This window comes from Centruroides sculpturatus, unplaced genomic scaffold, assembly GCF_000671375.1.
Source record: "Centruroides sculpturatus isolate CEXI.00-Female unplaced genomic scaffold, Cexi_2.0 scaffold237, whole genome shotgun sequence".
In the NCBI taxonomy this organism is placed as follows: domain Eukaryota; kingdom Metazoa; phylum Arthropoda; class Arachnida; order Scorpiones; family Buthidae; genus Centruroides; species Centruroides sculpturatus.
Genome location: NW_019384532.1, coordinates 143,079 through 167,727, shown reverse-complemented (window position 1 = coordinate 167,727; position 24,649 = coordinate 143,079). Strand labels below are relative to the sequence as shown.

Sequence of the window (24,649 nt, the reverse complement as noted above, 5' to 3'; positions counted from 1 at the left end):
GTAATATTATATAGTTCTAGATAGGAGTAATAACTCTTCATTAAACATTTATCCGGTAGAGAATAACACTTATAAATTAATTCAATACGGCCGTAATAATTTTATTTTAAGAAAATTTCTATTAATAAACTGTCTAATTAGTACATTTCAGTTTTATATGCACGTTTAAATATCATAACTTCTGTATATTTGTTTCTATTAAGGCTTGTGTATTTATATTAATTTGGATTACTTTAATTTATTAAAAAATAAAATTCTCATTGTGTTTTTTTTAATTAAAAAACATGAAGTGTAATAAATTTACAATGGATAAAAGATATTTTTATCAATATCCAGTCTTCTCGAGCTTTCAATTTTCTTATCGATTTTAGAGAAAAAGTTGATAGAAGGACATGAAGTTTTTGGTGGAATTGAATTTGAAGATGTACAGTGCCAAAATTTGTTTTTGTCCATTTATCGATTTTAAAATAAAAAATAATAATAATAAAATAATTAAAATCACAGTATAGCACCTGTATTGTATAAATGTTGAAGTTTGGTTTGAAAGGAACATAATCATTTGTACACAATACACATTACAATCATTCTTTAACCTTCATTAAAATAATTTCTAGTCTGTACTTTTATACAATACTCCCTTGTTAGACATTTCTCTTTATTCCAATCTTGTCTATTCACTCATTAAAGACTAGATCGGAAAATTCTTCTTATTTATAAACTAATAAATCTATTCTTCATATTATTAGTGATGAATTATGAGATTCAAGGTTTTATTCTGTATAATGAGATGACTTAAAACCTTGAAGCATAGAAATTATGAATGTACGAAGATTAAGAAGTTATAAAATTATATATTTTTAAATAAATATATATATTGATTTTTGTGGTTTTTTCCCCCTTCATTCTAATGGGACTTATTATAATAGATTATCGTTCCTTAAAATAATAATATTATTATTTAAAAAAAAGAAAAAAAAACAGTATGAACGGTTAAGAAATGTTTTCAAATAATACTAAAGTTAGGAAACTAAAATATGTTCAAATAAATCAACTGAATAAATATTTAGAAATCTAACAAATTACTTCATTTACAGTCAAACATTATAACAATTTTTGTGAGATTTTTTTAGAGACAAATTGACAACACATTTCAGAAATGTAAATATAATATACACTTTGACCATATTTACATAGATTTATGAAAGTTACAACGCGAATGATTTTTTTTCTGTATTACTTTTTTATAGCATGTTTTGAGCCGTTGTTATATGGCATATTTATATAAAGTTGAGCGAAGATTTGTCACTTAAATAATTTCTATACATAGAAGACACGGGGTACATTAATAGCACCTCGAAAATGGATCATAATCTACAAAACGAATAAAGAAAATGTCACTTTTTTTCCTTTATACACTCGTTTCAAATTGTGTACATTGGACATTGTTCATCGGTACTGTTTCTTCAGCATCGTCGGTTTCATCATCGTCTTCATTAAAATGAATAGATTTTGCTTTGATGCACACAGCTATATCAACACAGAATGCCACCATCATGATTACTGCCGTCACTCCATGGAAGACCATACGGAATTTGGCTGGATCGTATACTCGACACGCTCCTAGTTCTCCACAGTTATTCTCCCAGAATAGGCAGGCAGAATCTACAACAGCACCATAAATAATAGGGCAAGGCACATTACCTGTAAAGAAATTGCATTAAGAAATAAAGGAAACAAGGGAAAAAAGTATAAAGCTTTTCGAAACCAATGTTACCGACTAATGGATATAGCAGCGGAGAATAAAGTAATAATAACAAATGGTGCAACTTTTGAGGTAATCGAAAAAATGGCACAAGTGTCTAATTCTATTAAATTATGTATTATTTAATTTAGCTTTTTTTATGTTTTGAAGATTCGTACTATTATAGCAAAGTATTGTGCCATAGAAAAAAAATTGCACTCTTCTATCTTTTTAAATGACAAATCATAAACATGATCAAATTTTACATTTAACTTCCTTCTAATATATTTTATTCTATAAATAACTTTATTAAGATTTCATATACTATATATAAAATATAAATATGTATATAATTAATTGTTATTATTTTGTCTTTAATACTGAAATAATTCCAGTTTAATTATTCAATACGTTAAAAATGGTGCTATGTATTTATATAAAACTTTAAATTCTAAGAAAATAATATATAGGCCTAATGATGAATTTTATATAAAAATTTTAATGTTTTATTTAAAATTTTATCTATTTTTGTTATTTGTTCTAAAATTTTCATAAAACATAAAAAATTTTAAAGTAAAATAATACAACTTTTAAAACTTTTTCTCTTTGTTTCGATAGGCAAATACAAATTTAGAAAAACTTATCTATTTTCTCTTACGTAACAAGAATATTTTAAAAAGTAAAAGTTATATTCATTAAAGATTATCATTTTGCGAATTTAATTTTTACTTCTAACGCTGAATTATTAATATTCATTTATAATTCCTATCTCGTGTTTAAATTCCCCATTAAAAAATATATACTGTATATTATTTTGTTTCTATACACGAAAAAATTTGTGTTTAATTTCTTATTATATTTTAATTATACTTTAAATTAATCTCTAAATTATTTCTCAACAACTATAATAAAATTTTTCTTTAGTAATAATTTAATTAATCATTTTATATTTATCATAATTTATTTTTAAAAATTCCTCTTACTTTACAAAAAACTTGCTTTTTAATATTTTATAAATTAAAATTAAACTAATTAAAAACGTTAAAAATATTTTAAAAATTAACTTAAATTCTTCGAAGCATGAAAATATTTTTATTATTTTTTAAGATTAATATTAAATAAATTATAAAAACAATTAATAAAAAATCTTAATAAATTTTAACGATAATATCCCTAATTATAATATTTTTTTAAAGTTAAAAGAATTTAATTTAATTTAATTTAATTTTAAAATAAAAATAATTTTAAACCAAATGACGATTAAATTATAAATGTAGAAAGTATTTTGAATTTTTTTATTAAATGAAAGTAATATTTTCAAATGTGGTAGGCATTAATAATTTATAAATAGAGAAATTTCTTATTTATTCATTTAATATAAATACGAGATTTACATAATATTTTCTAAAGAATATTAAGTATAAAATATTGCATATTCTTATATATTTAATAACCTATCAGCATATTGACACGAAACTCGACATCAGTTTTGCACAAAGACGAAACCAAGCGTTAAAATTAAAAATAAAGTAAATATTTAACTTAAAATCAATAATAATAATAATAAATTATAAAGTTATTTATATTTCTTTTCTGCATGGAATATTATTAAGAATTACCACAGGAGTGATAACAAGTTGCAAAAACGAGTAGGATATAAAAATAAAATTTCAATTATGTAATTAATTTCTGAAGTATATAATTTTTTTTAAAATTTTTATATACTTTATTTAAATGTTAAAATTTCGAAACAAACTTATTAAGATCGTTGACATTATATACGGGACATTTTTATTCTTTCTAATCACGCTTTTTATGTTGTCAACGACTGTTTTATGTCTTTCTCCAGCTTTAAAACCACTCTACACATAATTCTCCTAAGCTAGATTTCTCACGATATGAGAGTATTTTTTTTATTTTATTTTTTAAACTGTAAAGTTTCTAGAGCTTCTAAAACCCAAGCTTCGATAAATTATGTATTGTGTACAGTACATCCCATACAAAAATAAAAAGAACGAACAGCATCGATGAAAGTTGTAAAAAAAAAACAGCCACCTACGTAATCGATAATGGAATGTTGACATGCATGATCAAATATTCCTATATGTTCTTTAAAAAAAAGATGTATTATATATATATATATATATATAAAGTAAATATAGAAATAAAAGTTCAATCAGAAATTCGTAGAGAGTGTCATCCGTGAAAATATTAGGAAAGAAATCAATCGAAAGGAGATTATTGAATGATAGAACACTTAGAGTAGGTTGAATGCTCTACTTAAGGATCAACGCTATGTTGAAGCTTTTGTAAAGATACAATAGCTTTCACTATGTTTCCGTTAGTAAAAAAAAATACATATAGGAAAACACATAGAGAAAAGAAATATAAGAAAAACATTCGATCTTATAATTTTTCTTTAACTTTATTTATAGAAAATAATAGAAAAAAATACCTGTTTATGATTAAATTGCTTCGAAAACATATTAAGGAAAACCGAAAGTAAATAATCTAATTGATAAATATCTTTATCCTTCAGACAGAAAATAAAAGTATTTTCATCTTAAAATACATTCTTGTTTTCTTATCTATCGTCTTCATTTTTGATCCTCTTCCTTCAAGTATTTTTCATTTAGAATTCTTAAATTGCTTATCCATTTCACGTTCCATAAGGTTAATATTATACTATCCGATCGAATTTATTTTATAATAATTTTTACTTACTTTTTAATTTATTAGATTTATAAATATATTTAAAATAAAAGTGATCATGATATGAAACAATAGAAAAATTTATTTTAAATTTAAAAAATAAATTATTATTTTAAAATAATGATGAGTCGTTTAATATGAATACCTTAAATTCATTCATTTTAAAGTAAATTTAGAAAATATTTTACGTAATAAAGTAGACGTAAATGCAAATTAATAAGTATAATTAATGTATTTGAATAATATTTATGATAATATTTCTATGAAATGATTTAGAATTTTAATAAATCGTCTTTACATTTAAAAAAATATTTATTATTATAAATAATAAGTATTTAAAAAGATTAAAGATATTTAATATTCTTAATGACATTTTAAACTAATTTTATTATTCACTTTTAGAAAATATTTCGATTCATTAATGAGAGTTTCGAGACGATTTTTTATAATTATTATTATTAATTATAATTATTAAGGAAATTTAATTATATTTAATTTTTATGTATTTAATGATTCTGTTAATTTTCTAGAAATAAACTTTGATTAAATCAATATACAAAATGCGTATGTTAGAGTGTACTTTGGAAGTATTGTAAAACAGGAAACTTGTAATTAAATAACTTGAAAATCAAAAACAATGAATAAGCAAGATAGAAAATAATTCAAATAAAAAAAAATTACTTGACGGTGACCAATATAATTTCGTTAATTTAACAATAAAAATAATAACGTGTTACACTTTACGATGTGTTCTATCACACTAAACAATAGAAATCACCAAGACATGCACAATATCTTTCTATCGATCAGATTACTCGAGCGACGAAAACAACTGGATGAAAATTTTTAGTTATTTTTCTACGTAGATAACAAAAATTAAAACAAGATCCGCACGTTATTGAGTCCGAAAATGGTTAATGTAGCCATGGAATATTGATATTTGTCACTTTAAACACGAATCGATAAAAGACACGTCGAACTTCGTCTATTATTCACGAATATCTACGAGTTGTAGAATGAAATTTATAAGTCAATTCCTATTTGTAATTTGTTTTTATTTTATTTTATTTTCATTCTACAACGAGACTTTGTGAATGTTTTAAAAGAATCTTTCTGCTAGAGAAAACAAATCAATTTGTCTTCTTCACTTTATCCTCATTAGTTCGTCTTACTTTCAATAAAAGAAATTGAAAACATTCTTCAGATTATTTTCTTTTAGTAAACGAAATTATTTTTAATTCTATAAAAACATTACCACATTTAACACTTGTTTTAGAATATTCTTAATATAAAAACACGTTTTTATTCTCTAGACAAATTTTTTTTCTGTTTTATTTCAAATGAATAAATGAACAGTATAAATATATTCCTCGCGATTTGTGATATCGATAAAATATATTTATTAAATTAACTATAAAATGCAAACGTTTTAAACTTTGTATTATTTATTTCACTGATTTCCTGAAACAAAATGAAATTTTAATATGATTTTTCTATTGAAAAGAGAGAAAAATTATTCTGAAAATAGAGTTTAATAATAAGACGAGTTCGTCAGAAAATTTATTTATAAATTTTTTTTTTTGTGAACTTCTCCTGGAATTACGATAATCAAAACAAATTTCATAATGTATTACACATTTTTTAAAAATTGAATACATGTTTTAAACATTAAATATCCTTAAAGCTTGCATTTTTCTGGCTGAAACCAGACCTGTTATAAGTGTGCACATCCTGTAATGATTGATCTTATCGTTTATTTGAGATATTATACTTGTTGGTTCAGCAACAATTGTCTTTATGAGTTAAACTTTGGCGAAACCTTCTAAAAAACCAGCAATATTGAGAAATAAGTTAAATACTTATCGTACAATATCATAAGCAGGGTAATCGGACTACTATTTAACTAACTCACCATTATTTTCTACATCATAAACTAAACATAAAATGCATTTAATACTTTATTGTAGCGTTATAATCAGCACATTAAAACATTTATAATTTAATTATTTACTATTATATTTTTTAAATTCTGTTACAGAAGACGAATTACTTTTCACCGAGTCGTATTTTAAATCCATTTAACGTCAAGCAGATGTATTGATATACTTTTTAAGCTCTGATACAGCTATAATTTTCTTCTTAGGTATATAAAAATCTTTCCCACACTGTTTGTCATTTATAGCCGTAAAACAGCGCAAGATAATATCTCAGATACTTTTATAAGATATACAATCAATCCGAAACGTGAGGCGAATACATTAATATGGGAAGCGAGACATTACTCTAAGAGAATTCAAATTTATAAATGTGATAAAAAAAAAGCTAACATCTTAAAAGGAAACTTAAATAAGGGATAATTTTATTATCTAATTATGTGATATTTGAAAATCGCACTGATGTTGAAAGTAGGTCGCACGGTTGAGCCATTAAAGGAATTTTGCTACTACCAAATAGAACCGTGCATGACAAACGAATATTAAAACTGCTCAACACATTACGGGATTTTACCAGATTATGTCAATAGTAATGAAATTATTACATTTACATATTTGTTTATTTACTTCTTAATGGACGATGTTCGATAGTGTTTATTTATTATCTTGTTTTATTTATTTTATTAAAAATCTATTTATTTAATTACCCTTTAAGTATGTGTATAGCAATTTTTTGTCAAAGGCTTCGTTATCGAAATTAATTTATATGGCTGTTAAAATTATTAAATTTTACTATTTTATTATTAAAATTTTAATTTAAAAAGTTCGCTATGTTTATTTCGAGGGAAAAATAATAATAATTTTAATACTGTAATTATGTATTAGTGATTTTATTATTGTATTTTATTAAGAAGTTATTTTCAAAAATGTTAAAAAATAAAGAAATTTTTTTTATTATAATTCCAATAATTTCTATAGTTAATTCCAATAAATAAATGAGATTGTCTCATTATTATTAACTTAGTTTCATTAACAAAATGAGTTAGTTTCAATATCGAAATTGATTAATCATTATAATAATTAAATCGTTTTAATAATAGATCTATTATATAAAACCGTATAAAATCCAATATAAAAAATACAATTGTATGTTCTTTAATTATCATAAAATAGTTATAACGTTATATACTTCAAAGTCATGTATTTTACGATCAATCTAAAGATAATTTGGACAGTGACTAAGATATCTTTTAACAGTCGATGCAATATTTTAATATGTAAAATAATTAATATGTTTATATTGTTTTCATTAGGAAAAGGGGTGTACACACACTTTTGTAGGTGAAAAACTGCTGTAATAAAGAATGATTCATTCATTCTTATTGAATAACTGATTCTAGGAAGTTTCAAATATATAAATAGAGATTATTGATCTTTTTTAGAAAAACGAAATGTTGTAATCATCCGGTGCGGTTTGCATCACTGACCTTCTGACACTCGATTTTATAATTAACAAAATATTGTGAAAAATAGTATATTTATATAATCTTTGTTTTCGATTCGTAAGAATTCAAAATATTAATTTCTTTTATTGGATTTTTACAATTTGAATAATGAGATAATAAAGAAGTCTACATAATGAAGAGAATGTTAACGCATCGCTTGCTGTCATAATTACATGTTTGAAAATTTTTGAAAATAAAAGGATATTTTTTTTTATTTAATATTATAATTAATCGTACAAAATGAAAGTTGTAATGTATACGTACCAAATAATCCGATGGCAAATGATATAAGTCCCAATGCCATAGCCTTGTCTTGAGGATCGACACATCTACAATCAATAAAAAATCGATGAAATATTTAATGATTTTTACATAAATTCGTCCGGAAAAAACTGATGTTAAATTTGCATTTAATATCTTTGAAGAAATGTTTCTATAAAACGTAAATGAAGAGATGCTATCTTAAGCTTGCTACTTTGTTTTTTTTTTTTTAACTTTCATATTTTTAATTTAAACAAAGTGAAAACTTATCTTTGCTGAGACGAACATAAATTATGAATTTTGATCTTAAATAGAATCATGTGACGTTATCTATTAAAAGTTAGTTTATACTAAAAACTTTATTATGAAGGAGGTTGGTGAAATGAATGTATTGAGCAACTCTTTAAAAAAAAAAAAAAGAGGAAAAAATTACAGTTTATAAGATAAGTTACCAATTAATTTTGTTACAAAATAACAAGTTAAGATAAAGATTTGTACTAATGAAAAATTATTGTCTTGTAATTAAGTAAATCTATATCAATTTTCTATGTGAGTGACCATGGCTTCATAGAACTGTTGAGAATTAGTACTTGATAATGATTTTGGCAACAAACCAAAGGCAAAGAAATTATTTGGACAAGATTTTGTTTCAGATCAAAATCAACCTTGACCTTATCGGTTACAGTTTAGAAATTAGATCTACTTTCATCTGGAATAGGAGATAAACATAATTCGACATATTCAATCTGTAATTTTTGATAGAGATAAACTATCGAAAGTTTTTTTGATTCAATGTTCAAAGAAAGATTATAAATCAGTAGACTACACTTTACCAATTTACAGATTTATATCTAAAAGTGTTCAGCCGAAAGCAACGTATGAGAAGCAAAAAGCGTGAGTGTGTCTAATTAACAGACATGTTTAAAGATTCTAACGATTACAGATAGGGAAAATGTAGACTTTCTTATAATTATAGAGGCAATTTTTGAATAATTAGTTACTATAATGAGTAAATAAAGTAATTATTTTATTAATGTATGCTATTTTTTATATTCTAAACTTTAAAAAGAAAAAAAAAACGTTGTTTGATCAACCAACCTCAACGTAAGAAGCATAGATCCGACTTCAGATGTGGAATGTATGAGAACAAATACAGAAAATATGATGATGTACCATATAAGGTTGTCACATTTTAAAGGACAAAAACCATTTGTGGCTGTGACATTTGGACCCAGGCAGTAACATTCTCCATAATAATACTGAAAATATAAAATTGATTGTTATTGGAAAATTATATAAAATAATATTTCTGATATTCATTTCTTTGAAATTTTAATTAACTTACTTGTTCGCTGCGAACACCTTTTACCGTTGTACAACCAGCTAAACAGGGAGATAAAAAAGTTACACCATCACTGGTACAAATCGGTGCAAATTCTCCAGACCTGCATTCACAAGTAACGTTGCAAGATATCTGCTCGTTTTTTATCGTAGAGCTAAAATTTCATTTAAAAAATATTAAGATTCTAAATCAAATTACGTTTCTTCGGCATCTAATTTTTATCTTTTTCTAAATTTAAATAGTCTGATGTTATAAATAAACTCTGTATGGGAAGCAGTTTTTAACAATGCTAAGTTTAGAAAGTGAGTCGAAAGAGGAATTAGTTGATTTTACTCAAAGAAAACCTTAAAATTTTATATTTAAAACGTTGACAGTTTTATTTCGCTTGTAAATTTTATTTAAATATAACTCAAATTTATAGAAAATTTTTTATAAAATATAAAATGAGAAAGATGCATACATACCTTTCAACATTCAGTCCAACATAGCTGTTAAGAGGGCAGCCCAACCACATCAATATAAACATGCCAATTGCATAAGCAAGAGCTGCTGCAGCTATCCACCTGGCTACGAATTGTGCATTTGGTTTGAATTTTCTCATAAAAGAACCACTAGCAAAGATTCCAACACCCATAACAAGTATTCCGGCCATGCCTTGAAATAAAATACATTTTTAAAACCATGATAAGAACACGCTATAATGTTTTTTAGCACACAAAAATATAAAAAGTTATATGTATAATTTTTCTGTTTTTCNTGCATTGAATATTATTAAGAATTACCACAGGAGTGATAACAAGTTGCAAAAACGAGTAGGATATAAAAATAAAATTTCAATTATGTAATTAATTTCTGAAGTATATAATTTTTTTTAAAATTTTTATATACTTTATTTAAATGTTAAAATTTCGAAACAAACTTATTAAGATCGTTGACATTATATACGGGACATTTTTATTCTTTCTAATCACGCTTTTTATGTTGTCAACGACTGTTTTATGTCTTTCTCCAGCTTTAAAACCACTCTACACATAATTCTCCTAAGCTAGATTTCTCACGATATGAGAGTATTTTTTTTATTTTATTTTTTAAACTGTAAAGTTTCTAGAGCTTCTAAAACCCAAGCTTCGATAAATTATGTATTGTGTACAGTACATCCCATACAAAAATAAAAAGAACGAACAGCATCGATGAAAGTTGTAAAAAAAAAACAGCCACCTACGTAATCGATAATGGAATGTTGACATGCATGATCAAATATTCCTATATGTTCTTTAAAAAAAAGATGTATTATATATATATATATATATATAAAGTAAATATAGAAATAAAAGTTCAATCAGAAATTCGTAGAGAGTGTCATCCGTGAAAATATTAGGAAAGAAATCAATCGAAAGGAGATTATTGAATGATAGAACACTTAGAGTAGGTTGAATGCTCTACTTAAGGATCAACGCTATGTTGAAGCTTTTGTAAAGATACAATAGCTTTCACTATGTTTCCGTTAGTAAAAAAAAATACATATAGGAAAACACATAGAGAAAAGAAATATAAGAAAAACATTCGATCTTATAATTTTTCTTTAACTTTATTTATAGAAAATAATAGAAAAAAATACCTGTTTATGATTAAATTGCTTCGAAAACATATTAAGGAAAACCGAAAGTAAATAATCTAATTGATAAATATCTTTATCCTTCAGACAGAAAATAAAAGTATTTTCATCTTAAAATACATTCTTGTTTTCTTATCTATCGTCTTCATTTTTGATCCTCTTCCTTCAAGTATTTTTCATTTAGAATTCTTAAATTGCTTATCCATTTCACGTTCCATAAGGTTAATATTATACTATCCGATCGAATTTATTTTATAATAATTTTTACTTACTTTTTAATTTATTAGATTTATAAATATATTTAAAATAAAAGTGATCATGATATGAAACAATAGAAAAATTTATTTTAAATTTAAAAAATAAATTATTATTTTAAAATAATGATGAGTCGTTTAATATGAATACCTTAAATTCATTCATTTTAAAGTAAATTTAGAAAATATTTTACGTAATAAAGTAGACGTAAATGCAAATTAATAAGTATAATTAATGTATTTGAATAATATTTATGATAATATTTCTATGAAATGATTTAGAATTTTAATAAATCGTCTTTACATTTAAAAAAATATTTATTATTATAAATAATAAGTATTTAAAAAGATTAAAGATATTTAATATTCTTAATGACATTTTAAACTAATTTTATTATTCACTTTTAGAAAATATTTCGATTCATTAATGAGAGTTTCGAGACGATTTTTTATAATTATTATTATTAATTATAATTATTAAGGAAATTTAATTATATTTAATTTTTATGTATTTAATGATTCTGTTAATTTTCTAGAAATAAACTTTGATTAAATCAATATACAAAATGCGTATGTTAGAGTGTACTTTGGAAGTATTGTAAAACAGGAAACTTGTAATTAAATAACTTGAAAATCAAAAACAATGAATAAGCAAGATAGAAAATAATTCAAATAAAAAAAAATTACTTGACGGTGACCAATATAATTTCGTTAATTTAACAATAAAAATAATAACGTGTTACACTTTACGATGTGTTCTATCACACTAAACAATAGAAATCACCAAGACATGCACAATATCTTTCTATCGATCAGATTACTCGAGCGACGAAAACAACTGGATGAAAATTTTTAGTTATTTTTCTACGTAGATAACAAAAATTAAAACAAGATCCGCACGTTATTGAGTCCGAAAATGGTTAATGTAGCCATGGAATATTGATATTTGTCACTTTAAACACGAATCGATAAAAGACACGTCGAACTTCGTCTATTATTCACGAATATCTACGAGTTGTAGAATGAAATTTATAAGTCAATTCCTATTTGTAATTTGTTTTTATTTTATTTTATTTTCATTCTACAACGAGACTTTGTGAATGTTTTAAAAGAATCTTTCTGCTAGAGAAAACAAATCAATTTGTCTTCTTCACTTTATCCTCATTAGTTCGTCTTACTTTCAATAAAAGAAATTGAAAACATTCTTCAGATTATTTTCTTTTAGTAAACTAAATTATTTTTAATTCTATAAAAACATTACCACATTTAACACTTGTTTTAGAATATTCTTAATATAAAAACACGTTTTTATTCTCTAGACAAATTTTTTTTCTGTTTTATTTCAAATGAATAAATGAACAGTATAAATATATTCCTCGCGATTTGTGATATCGATAAAATATATTTATTAAATTAACTATAAAATGCAAACGTTTTAAACTTTGTATTATTTATTTCACTGATTTCCTGAAACAAAATGAAATTTTAATATGATTTTTCTATTGAAAAGAGAGAAAAATTATTCTGAAAATAGAGTTTAATAATAAGACGAGTTCGTCAGAAAATTTATTTATAAATTTTTTTTTTTGTGAACTTCTCCTGGAATTACGATAATCAAAACAAATTTCATAATGTATTACACATTTTTTAAAAATTGAATACATGTTTTAAACATTAAATATCCTTAAAGCTTGCATTTTTCTGGCTGAAACCAGACCTGTTATAAGTGTGCACATCCTGTAATGATTGATCTTATCGTTTATTTGAGATATTATACTTGTTGGTTCAGCAACAATTGTCTTTATGAGTTAAACTTTGGCGAAACCTTCTAAAAAACCAGCAATATTGAGAAATAAGTTAAATACTTATCGTACAATATCATAAGCAGGGTAATCGGACTACTATTTAACTAACTCACCATTATTTTCTACATCATAAACTAAACATAAAATGCATTTAATACTTTATTGTAGCGTTATAATCAGCACATTAAAACATTTATAATTTAATTATTTACTATTATATTTTTTAAATTCTGTTACAGAAGACGAATTACTTTTCACCGAGTCGTATTTTAAATCCATTTAACGTCAAGCAGATGTATTGATATACTTTTTAAGCTCTGATACAGCTATAATTTTCTTCTTAGGTATATAAAAATCTTTCCCACACTGTTTGTCATTTATAGCCGTAAAACAGCGCAAGATAATATCTCAGATACTTTTATAAGATATACAATCAATCCGAAACGTGAGGCGAATACATTAATATGGGAAGCGAGACATTACTCTAAGAGAATTCAAATTTATAAATGTGATAAAAAAAGCTAACATCTTAAAAGGAAACTTAAATAAGGGATAATTTTATTATCTAATTATGTGATATTTGAAAATCGCACTGATGTTGAAAGTAGGTCGCACGGTTGAGCCATTAAAGGAATTTTGCTACTACCAAATAGAACCGTGCATGACAAACGAATATTAAAACTGCTCAACACATTACGGGATTTTACCAGATTATGTCAATAGTAATGAAATTATTACATTTACATATTTGTTTATTTACTTCTTAATGGACGATGTTCGATAGTGTTTATTTATTATCTTGTTTTATTTATTTTATTAAAAATCTATTTATTTAATTACCCTTTAAGTATGTGTATAGCAATTTTTTGTCAAAGGCTTCGTTATCGAAATTAATTTATATGGCTGTTAAAATTATTAAATTTTACTATTTTATTATTAAAATTTTAATTTAAAAAGTTCGCTATGTTTATTTCGAGGGAAAAATAATAATAATTTTAATACTGTAATTATGTATTAGTGATTTTATTATTGTATTTTATTAAGAAGTTATTTTCAAAAATGTTAAAAAATAAAGAAATTTTTTTTATTATAATTCCAATAATTTCTATAGTTAATTCCAATAAATAAATGAGATTGTCTCATTATTATTAACTTAGTTTCATTAACAAAATGAGTTAGTTTCAATATCGAAATTGATTAATCATTATAATAATTAAATCGTTTTAATAATAGATCTATTATATAAAACCGTATAAAATCCAATATAAAAAATACAATTGTATGTTCTTTAATTATCATAAAATAGTTATAACGTTATATACTTCAAAGTCATGTATTTTACGATCAATCTAAAGATAATTTGGACAGTGACTAAGATATCTTTTAACAGTCGATGCAATATTTTAATATGTAAAATAATTAATATGTTTATATTGTTTTCATTAGGAAAAGGGGTGTACACACACTTTTGTAGGTGAAAAACTGCTGTAATAAAGAATGATTCATTCATTCTTATTGAATAACTGATTCTAGGAAGTTTCAAATATATAAATAGAGATTATTGATCTTTTTTAGAAAAACGAAATGTTGTAATCATCCGGTGCGGTTTGCATCACTGACCTTCTGACACTCGATTTTATAATTAACAAAATATTGTGAAAAATAGTATATTTATATAATCTTTGTTTTCGATTCGTAAGAATTCAAAATATTAATTTCTTTTATTGGATTTTTACAATTTGAATAATGAGATAATAAAGAAGTCTACATAATGAAGAGAATGTTAACGCATCGCTTGCTGTCATAATTACATGTTTGAAAATTTTTGAAAATAAAAGGATATTTTTTTTTATTTAATATTATAATTAATCGTACAAAATGAAAGTTGTAATGTATACGTACCAAATAATCCGATGGCAAATGATATAAGTCCCAATGCCATAGCCTTGTCTTGAGGATCGACACATCTACAATCAATAAAAAATCGATGAAATATTTAATGATTTTTACATAAATTCGTCCGGAAAAAACTGATGTTAAATTTGCATTTAATATCTTTGAAGAAATGTTTCTATAAAACGTAAATGAAGAGATGCTATCTTAAGCTTGCTACTTTGTTTTTTTTTTTTAACTTTCATATTTTTAATTTAAACAAAGTGAAAACTTATCTTTGCTGAGACGAACATAAATTATGAATTTTGATCTTAAATAGAATCATGTGACGTTATCTATTAAAAGTTAGTTTATACTAAAAACTTTATTATGAAGGAGGTTGGTGAAATGAATGTATTGAGCAACTCTTTAAAAAAAAAAAAAAGAGGAAAAAATTACAGTTTATAAGATAAGTTACCAATTAATTTTGTTACAAAATAACAAGTTAAGATAAAGATTTGTACTAATGAAAAATTATTGTCTTGTAATTAAGTAAATCTATATCAATTTTCTATGTGAGTGACCATGGCTTCATAGAACTGTTGAGAATTAGTACTTGATAATGATTTTGGCAACAAACCAAAGGCAAAGAAATTATTTGGACAAGATTTTGTTTCAGATCAAAATCAACCTTGACCTTATCGGTTACAGTTTAGAAATTAGATCTACTTTCATCTGGAATAGGAGATAAACATAATTCGACATATTCAATCTGTAATTTTTGATAGAGATAAACTATCGAAAGTTTTTTTGATTCAATGTTCAAAGAAAGATTATAAATCAGTAGACTACACTTTACCAATTTACAGATTTATATCTAAAAGTGTTCAGCCGAAAGCAACGTATGAGAAGCAAAAAGCGTGAGTGTGTCTAATTAACAGACATGTTTAAAGATTCTAACGATTACAGATAGGGAAAATGTAGACTTTCTTATAATTATAGAGGCAATTTTTGAATAATTAGTTACTATAATGAGTAAATAAAGTAATTATTTTATTAATGTATGCTATTTTTTATATTCTAAACTTTAAAAAGAAAAAAAAAACGTTGTTTGATCAACCAACCTCAACGTAAGAAGCATAGATCCGACTTCAGATGTGGAATGTATGAGAACAAATACAGAAAATATGATGATGTACCATATAAGGTTGTCACATTTTAAAGGACAAAAACCATTTGTGGCTGTGACATTTGGACCCAGGCAGTAACATTCTCCATAATAATACTGAAAATATAAAATTGATTGTTATTGGAAAATTATATAAAATAATATTTCTGATATTCATTTCTTTGAAATTTTAATTAACTTACTTGTTCGCTGCGAACACCTTTTACCGTTGTACAACCAGCTAAACAGGGAGATAAAAAAGTTACACCATCACTGGTACAAATCGGTGCAAATTCTCCAGACCTGCATTCACAAGTAACGTTGCAAGATATCTGCTCGTTTTTTATCGTAGAGCTAAAATTTCATTTAAAAAATATTAAGATTCTAAATCAAATTACGTTTCTTCGGCATCTAATTTTTATCTTTTTCTAAATTTAAATAGTCTGATGTTATAAATAAACTCTGTATGGGAAGCAGTTTTTAACAATGCTAAGTTTAGAAAGTGAGTCGAAAGAGGAATTAGTTGATTTTACTCAAAGAAAACCTTAAAATTTTATATTTAAAACGTTGACAGTTTTATTTCGCTTGTAAATTTTATTTAAATATAACTCAAATTTATAGAAAATTTTTTATAAAATATAAAATGAGAAAGATGCATACATACCTTTCAACATTCAGTCCAACATAGCTGTTAAGAGGGCAGCCCAACCACATCAATATAAACATGCCAATTGCATAAGCAAGAGCTGCTGCAGCTATCCACCTGGCTACGAATTGTGCATTTGGTTTGAATTTTCTCATAAAAGAACCACTAGCAAAGATTCCAACACCCATAACAAGTATTCCGGCCATGCCTTGAAATAAAATACATTTTTAAAACCATGATAAGAACACGCTATAATGTTTTTTAGCACACAAAAATATAAAAAGTTATATGTAAATTTTTATTTTATATTTTTATATAAGTTACCTATAAAGATAATTTTAGTTGTTTGATATAAAAGATGAAATTTTATTATGTAGGAAGCCATTTCAAGTTTGATGAAAATAACTTCAGGCATAAAATTAAAAAGTGAAATTAAATGCCAATCTTCATCTTCTACATTTCGAAATTTTCGTAATAAATTTAAATTTATATAAAATTATATTAAATTTACAATATGTTTAAATTGTTTTATGTAAAAATTAATATAATTTAATAGTAAATATATTTTTCTACTTAACTTTTTTTTTAATTTGACGATAATGCTTATCTGCGATATTTTTTATTATAAATTTAATACTTTTTTATTATTATTATAAGTGCTAAAGTTAAATTAATATATTTAAATTTCTGTCTAAAATTTTTGTAGCGTTATATTATCGGCATATAAATGTCAAATAAATAAATTATATAAAAATAAATTTCAAGCATAGCTATAAAGTAGAGCAAATGTAACAAAATATAATTATTTTTCCCAATAAAAATAGATAATCTCGCGATTTATCTAGTAGAATTTGTTCAGGATGAGTGAAATCATCCATATTCTCAACGATATCCTTTATGTGATAGTCTGCTAGTTGTTATGTCTACACGCTTCTGATAATGATTCATATATATTGAAACATTTATGACTGATATTGATTTTATATTAGCGTAAACTTATGATACTATAATAAGGAAGATACACACATTTTGTTTAATTAGAAAGCATTTAACGTATTCAGAACATTTAAATTGTTCATGAGAATATGCAGAAATCACTCAAGGTTAGTTGAAGAAAAAATCCGTTTCTAAAGTTAAAATTAATTTTATCACAAGAATAATTACCAGATATCATGTTTGCAGTGGTGGCAGTTAATTGAAATTGGCTCTCCAGATATTTTGGGAGGAAGGTATAAAGACCTGCAATGGGTAAGATATGTAACACGCTGCTCGCTGTACGACATAACAATATATCGTTTCTCAACAATCTTCTCATAGCAGTTGGAAAATCTAAAAATAAAAACGGTCTTAAAAATATTTTAAGAGACTAATTTAATTAATGATCGAAATGATTTACCTCTCAAACTCGGTCTCTCTGCGGATTTTTTGCTAACATATGGATTAGGAGATTTGTTGCAAACATTACCATTGGCACTTCCATTAGCATGAATTGTTACTTCGTGGTGAATGTGGTGAGTCTGTGGCAGCTTTCTAGGAAAAGCCATCATTGGAAATGATGTAATTATGAGAGCTGCTCCTACAATGAAAACACCTAACCACCAAGCTCCTATCCATTGAGGATCGTTATTTGATATACCAGGGCTTTCTATAATTAAAAATTTTTATTTTAAAAATAAATATTAGAATTGAAACAATTATAAATTAAAGTTACCATTTTTTAGTTTTTCCTGTATTTTATAGTAAAATTTTCACGAAAATTTAATAGGATTTATATGAATTTTATTAATTTTTATAGACTATATTTTATATCAATATAGTAAATTCTACTTATATTAATAAATTATCAAGTTGAAATAATATTCTTTATAGATTTTTATGAGATTAAATGGTTTATACTGTTTCCGATCATAGAAATTTAATAGCGTTTTATTATTTGTACAAAGTATCAATTGCATTCTCGAGTAATTATTTAAACGAAACATCTACATTCCAAGCAATTAATATATTTATTATCTTCTAAAGTCATTAATATATTAGTTCGATACAATCTCAAAAATTTTATGATTAAATCAATTATTTAATAGAAATTAAGATTAATTATGGCATGCAGGTTTTTAATGATATCAATTTAAATATTAAAATAACAAATAAATTAACATAGCTTATAAACTTTTATATTACATAATAAAAGCCTCAAATTATCATATTTATGAGAAAATACATGTTAATATATTAATCATGAAAGTTATTATATATTATACCATATTTATCATAATAAAGATGATACTCTTCATAAATTATTTAAGTACTTTTAAATAATTCTGTATATACTCTACACGTACGCAAACATACGTATGTATACTTTAATTAGAATATAATATTTTATTATATAAAACATTGGGATAAGTTATATTAAATTATATAATATTTAAGCATTTGTTTCTTCATAATTACTGTTATTCCCTTCTGAAACTGTTTAGATTTTCATAAAAACTTCAAAAAATGTTACGTTTAATGCTGATAAATTTAATGAAAATTTAACATTCTAAAGTAAATTTCTCCAATTAGTCTGTATTATGTCAATTAGACTAAAATATTAAACATTATAATGTCTTAAGAATGTTTCATTAAGAATATGTAAAGGGCGAGCTCCCATTTGGTATCATGTATTCGAGAAATATCATCTATCAGAAGATTAAATCTTTTCTCAGTGTAAATTGGAGCCAGTGTTTATTAATTAACTAACTAAGGAGATGTTATCGTTATAACGAACAAAAGTATTTGTCTGAGACAGTTCAAGGGTGTGTCGCAGTTACATCGGTATGCGTTCCATAATAGATGTCATATCTGTAGATAGAACAACAGTTTCAGAAATTAGATATTGCGACATCGAGTGTCAATAACAAAATATCAAAGATAATTACGGATGCGTCACTTTGCCGTGTATTTATATTTACTTAGTAAACTTATTTCTGGCTTTAACTAAACTTATATAAGACTATTTACTTTGTGTTATATTAAAGAAAGTATTAGACTTACCGAAAGGGAAATTGACATAGATGCTAGTACAAAATGAACCGAGTAAGAAGCCAAAAACTGGTCCAAATATTCTTACACCAATAGTAATACCTAAATATAAAAAAATGTTTATTCAATCTGGATACCATACAAGCCAAAAATAATATTTATTAGTATTTTTATTATTTTAGATGGCAGGATATTGATTATGTTTAATCACAATAGGCCAAGGACACGCGGAGAAAAATACAGTATTCATAAACTATTATTTTATTTAATTGATTTGTAAGATAATTAAATAATCTAATTGATGTTTATATGAGTTCAATAGAGTTAGAATTAAAAATATCTTATATAAAAATTAAATATGTTTGTTTTATATATAACTAAATTAATTCATATTCAGATTTCGTTATGAGAATTTTGATATGTTAATGTTTGTAAAGAAATTGTGCACGACATGCAATTATATATCATTTCAAAGGTTAAACGTTGCATATTAAAGAGTAATGATCTCATTATAATAAACAAAATTATTTTGAATAATTTCATTCAAGTTTTAATTTAACTTTTGCTTTGAAAAGAAAAATGGGAAAGTCATAATAAAATTTATTAAGGTTAATTCAAATTTGGGTTAAACCAAAAGCAAAGCGAGGAAAAAAACCAAAATAAAATTTATCTAGGTTTATTTATGATAAATATTCATAATTCTGTGCAAATTTTATACAGGTGTTTGAGAATATTTTTATAATTTTGTCACAAATTTTCAAGGGAAATGTTAAAAATTTTGATTTGTTTAACAAAATATAAAACTTGCGGAATTAGTAAATTTTAATTAATTTCTAAAAATAGAAGAAAAAGATTCAGTTAGAAAACCAGTTTATTACAGTATTTTGATCAAAATTTTATATTTTACAGAATTGTATATTATAAAGAACAGTAATTAAATTAAAATAAATTTTTAAACTTTTTTTTTTGAAATTAAACTTACCAAAATAAAGGGGAGATTCTCTGGTAGCGACGTTATCGTCAATATAAGGAATACCTAAAGTATAAACGGTCGTTGCGCCTATTCCAATCAATAATAGACTAACGAAGAATATAGTCAAAACCGTATGTGCTAAATTACCCGCTTTATTAGAAGCTAAACATTTGTTGTTACTACTCATTTCATTTTTCGTTATTGAAACTTCATTCGAAGACGTTGTGGATACTTCACTATATTCCGTTTCAACTAACGAAAGAGTAACTAATGAATTTAAAACCGTCACAGAACTGTTATTTAAGTATGTATTATTCAAATGATAGTTCGATTCTGTGTTATTTTGCAAATGCTTCGAATTACAAAGTTTTGATTTTAATTCTAATAAATTTGCTGAACTGGAATTCTTTACATATCTGTTCTGAGTTACGTCTGCAAATAAAAAATGTGGAGTAGAACAGAGTATAGAAGCAATTGCAAATACGATCATTCCACAGGCTATCCATTTTGGGCGGTGACCTTGTCCTCCATAATAGGTTAATAGAAGTGCCCCACCGATCTGTCCAATCTCTGTCGCAGACATGATAATTCCTGTAGTTTTGCTTTGAATCTGGTACAGTTTTTCGATTGTTGTTAAAACACTGACGAAATAAGTATAATACATCCCTTGCAATACACTAGTCAAACAAAATATTGCTAGAAACGCTTTCTTATTAGCGAATCTTTGAAGCCAGTTCGGTTTGAAGGACCATAGACCACACGTATAAGAACGTCGATCGTCTAACGATTTCAATCCATCACAGTATCGATCCATTTCTTGAATGTGTAAATCACCATTTTTCTGTCCATTGGCCACTTTGTGCCCACCATTAATGAATAATCCATCCTGAATCTCCTTTATGGAGTTTGCCGGATATTTGTCATTCGACAAAGTTTGTGAATCCATAATGGAAAAGTATCTGTAAAAACAAGAATGTAAAATTATTCATAAATCATATCGATTCATTTTTTAAATATACTTGCCTTAATTGGTGTTTTTAAATAAAAAAGCTCTTAAAATAATTTACGTGCTTAATTTTTTTATGTTTAATCATCGATATTTGTCTTAATAGTCAATGGAAATGATTAAGAAACGATCCAAATTTTTGTAAGATATATTTCCAATGATATTGATTAGTTCAAGAACATGCTTGAGATAATAAAAGTGATCTTTACAATCTGCCATGGACAGATGTACAGCTACAACGGGGAAATGATCACATTAGCTAATCGAATACCATTGACCTAGTATGTCCCTTAGTTAAGACATAACCTTGAAAGATATATTAACCTTTCATCAGATAAGTGGAATTACAGTAAATAACTAAAAATCATATCTATATATATATATATATATATATGTAATAGAAAATTACATAAATTATCAGTAGTTAAGAAGTATTAAACAGAAAAGTCTGTTTATTTCATTTTGCAGTTGTTTTTATGGCAGAGAAACAAATTACTTTGTATTTAAATTTGAAACTATTTTAAGACATTGTTGTAACATTATTGACATTTTTTTATTATACAAACTCTCAGTTATTTAAAGTAGTAATTGGTATTGGGAGGGTATAAAAATACTGTATAAATATTATAAGGAAGGACCACATTGTAATCCGGGACATAAAAAGATAAATGACCTCTGCGACTAAGCCATAAGGGATAGTTTGACGAAAATTGATACAGGATGTGGTCTTTATGCCCTCAATTGATGTTCTAATTTTTATTAAAATTGGACCAGCAGTTTTTGTGTTATTTAATTAAAAACGTTACAAGTATGAAGTAATTACTCATAGAACCAGATTCCATTTTAATAAATAACATCTACTAAATATTAAAATTAATTTTTTAAAATATTAATAAAAGTTGTTTTATTTTTGGTGTTTTTTATTTTAAATTTTAAGCTGAATAAGTGTAATTTAGAATAAAACTTTCTATAAATGTATGAAAGTAGAAGTAGTAGTAATAGTAGTGCTGCGCAATTCTATAACGATCGAAAAATCTTCACAGCTTTCTTAGTAAACAGATCAAAAACAGCCACCTAGTTTTCTACTAGAACACTTTTAACAAGTATTTTTCCTTTATAATTTATATTAATCCCAACTTATCAAAGATTATCTTATAGCTTTCCTTTACTGTTTAAAAAATCTGCCCTGGATGAAACATTGACCTATTTATCCTATAAATATTTAATAAATCAATAATTTATTATCTACAGAATTGCTGCATAACTTGTTTTCCTTTTCTTAGCTTAATTTCTTTCTATATTGAAGAAAAAGAAGAAGAAGAAAATCTATTAAATAAACTCGGTGACGTATAAATCCACTTTGAAGTTAGTTTTATTTACATTGGATGAATTATGATTTGTTTATAAGATGAAAAATTAACAAAAATAGAAAGTTATGTTACAAGTTAAAACATTTTCAAAATAACATTCCTATAAATTATTATTATTTTTCTAATATAAACTAATATAACACTAGACGTTCGAAACATCGCTCTCTTAGACCAGTTGCTGAGACCTTGGCATCTATACATCTGGGGCCATGGTGAAGGACATACAAACTGAGCCGGATCAAGGTCAGCACATCCAGAACTTGGATTTATGTCGCCGCAGCACGTCCTTTTGAATACTCCAAACGAAAAACTACTCAAATAGGAAGCAACCTTGGAATTGGTCAAAGGTGGTAAAACAGTTTCCTTATGCTAACTACACAACAGTAGTATAATTCCTCCCCCTTTTCACGGTTGGCTTGCGTTCTGCATCGAAATGACTACTTATTGATTATCTAAAGCGGATATACGTTAAATATATAGCTAAACTTATCAGAAAATCAAACGTTAGAAAGAAATTAAGTAATGATTCTTCTTGAAAAAACACTTAAAAATAACATTTTGTTTTAAAGGAACGTAAATTTTAATCAGCTTTTCAAAACTCATTTGTATCAACACTCAATCTAAATAAACTAATGAAAATGTTTATAATTTCGTAAAAATTCTATTTAAATAATAAATTAAATATAATAATGTTTTCTAGAAGACAAAATACGTGTTTTTAACTAAGTTATTTCTATGAATTCAAAAATATATTATGAAATTTTTGGGTAAACATCCCTTCATTTAAATTTCTTTAAAATACATTACTTCAGACGTACTGATATGAATATAATTTAATAATATGAAGTGTTTTTAAGATTGAAAGAGTTACTTTTATTATTCTATAGCCTATATTTAGTCTGTTCTGAATAGATATTTAACTACATTAAACTAAAAGCTTGCAACGAATTGTGGGAATTAAAAAATATATAGGGCAACCGTTATTTCGCCATTAACAGATATACCCCTATTGCATATTTTTAATCATTTAATCAAATCGTTCATTTCTACCTTTGATCAGGTTTAAAATACAAAAAATAATAATGTTATAATAANATTGCCTAAGAAGTATTGCAAGATAAGCAAGAAGACGCACATCCCTCTGAAGGGCCCCACAGTTGAGGGTTAGAGACCGCTAGAAATGAGATGCGATTCTTAACGAGCTCGATGTCTTTCGGCAACATTATCCCTACCTTACTTAACTAAAATTAAAATATTTTCCCGACAAAACTTAACTAAATATAGATATATATATTAACAGTAGAAAATTTATCCATTAAAATAATTTTTATACGTTTTACGACTATAAAAAGTATAAGTAAAACGATTAATTTTGTTTAATTCTATATTACGCAATGCACTAATGATACTTTTCGTTA

General features: G+C 25.0%; 2 protein-coding genes across 2 annotated transcripts in view; both read right to left on the bottom strand.

Moving 5' to 3' along the window:
* LOC111623080 overlaps positions 1-21,847 on the bottom strand; it is a 36,374-nt gene extending 14,527 nt beyond the window's left edge. Inside the window, 13 exon segments of the mRNA XM_023365564.1 lie at positions 1,435-1,701; positions 8,157-8,221; positions 9,252-9,412; positions 9,499-9,649; positions 9,960-10,149; positions 15,024-15,136; positions 16,166-16,326; positions 16,413-16,563; positions 16,874-17,063; positions 18,020-18,184; positions 18,252-18,500; positions 19,895-19,984; positions 20,865-21,847. Coding sequence (XP_023221332.1) covers positions 1,435-1,701; positions 8,157-8,221; positions 9,252-9,412; positions 9,499-9,649; positions 9,960-10,149; positions 15,024-15,136; positions 16,166-16,326; positions 16,413-16,563; positions 16,874-17,063; positions 18,020-18,184; positions 18,252-18,500; positions 19,895-19,984; positions 20,865-21,801 — 2,890 coding nt within the window. The 5' untranslated portion in view covers positions 21,802-21,847.
* On the bottom strand, positions 362-10,144 carry LOC111623064 (solute carrier organic anion transporter family member 1A1-like). Its single transcript, XM_023365546.1, has 5 exons — positions 9,960-10,144; positions 9,499-9,649; positions 9,252-9,412; positions 8,157-8,221; positions 362-1,701 (listed from the first exon to the last, which is right to left on the bottom strand). The coding sequence occupies exons 1-5, from the start codon at positions 10,127-10,129 to the stop codon at positions 1,409-1,411; spliced, it is 840 nt and encodes a 279-aa protein (XP_023221314.1). The 5' UTR covers positions 10,130-10,144; the 3' UTR covers positions 362-1,408.
* Positions 21,848-24,649: the final 2,802 nt, after the last annotated feature.

Bases quoted from the DNA above. Each gene is read 5' to 3' on its own strand.
- LOC111623064 (XM_023365546.1), bottom strand. From the start codon at position 10,129: ATGGGTGTTGGAATCTTTGCTAGTGGTTCTTTTATGAGAAAATTCAAA. The intron at 9,413-9,498 runs GTAAGTTAATTA...TTATATTTTCAG, and splicing joins AAGGTGTTCGCAGCGAACAA to TATTATTATGGAGAATGTTA. The intron at 8,222-9,251 runs GTTGGTTGATCA...TATTGATTGTAG, and splicing joins TCTATGCTTCTTACGTTGAG to ATGTGTCGATCCTCAAGACA.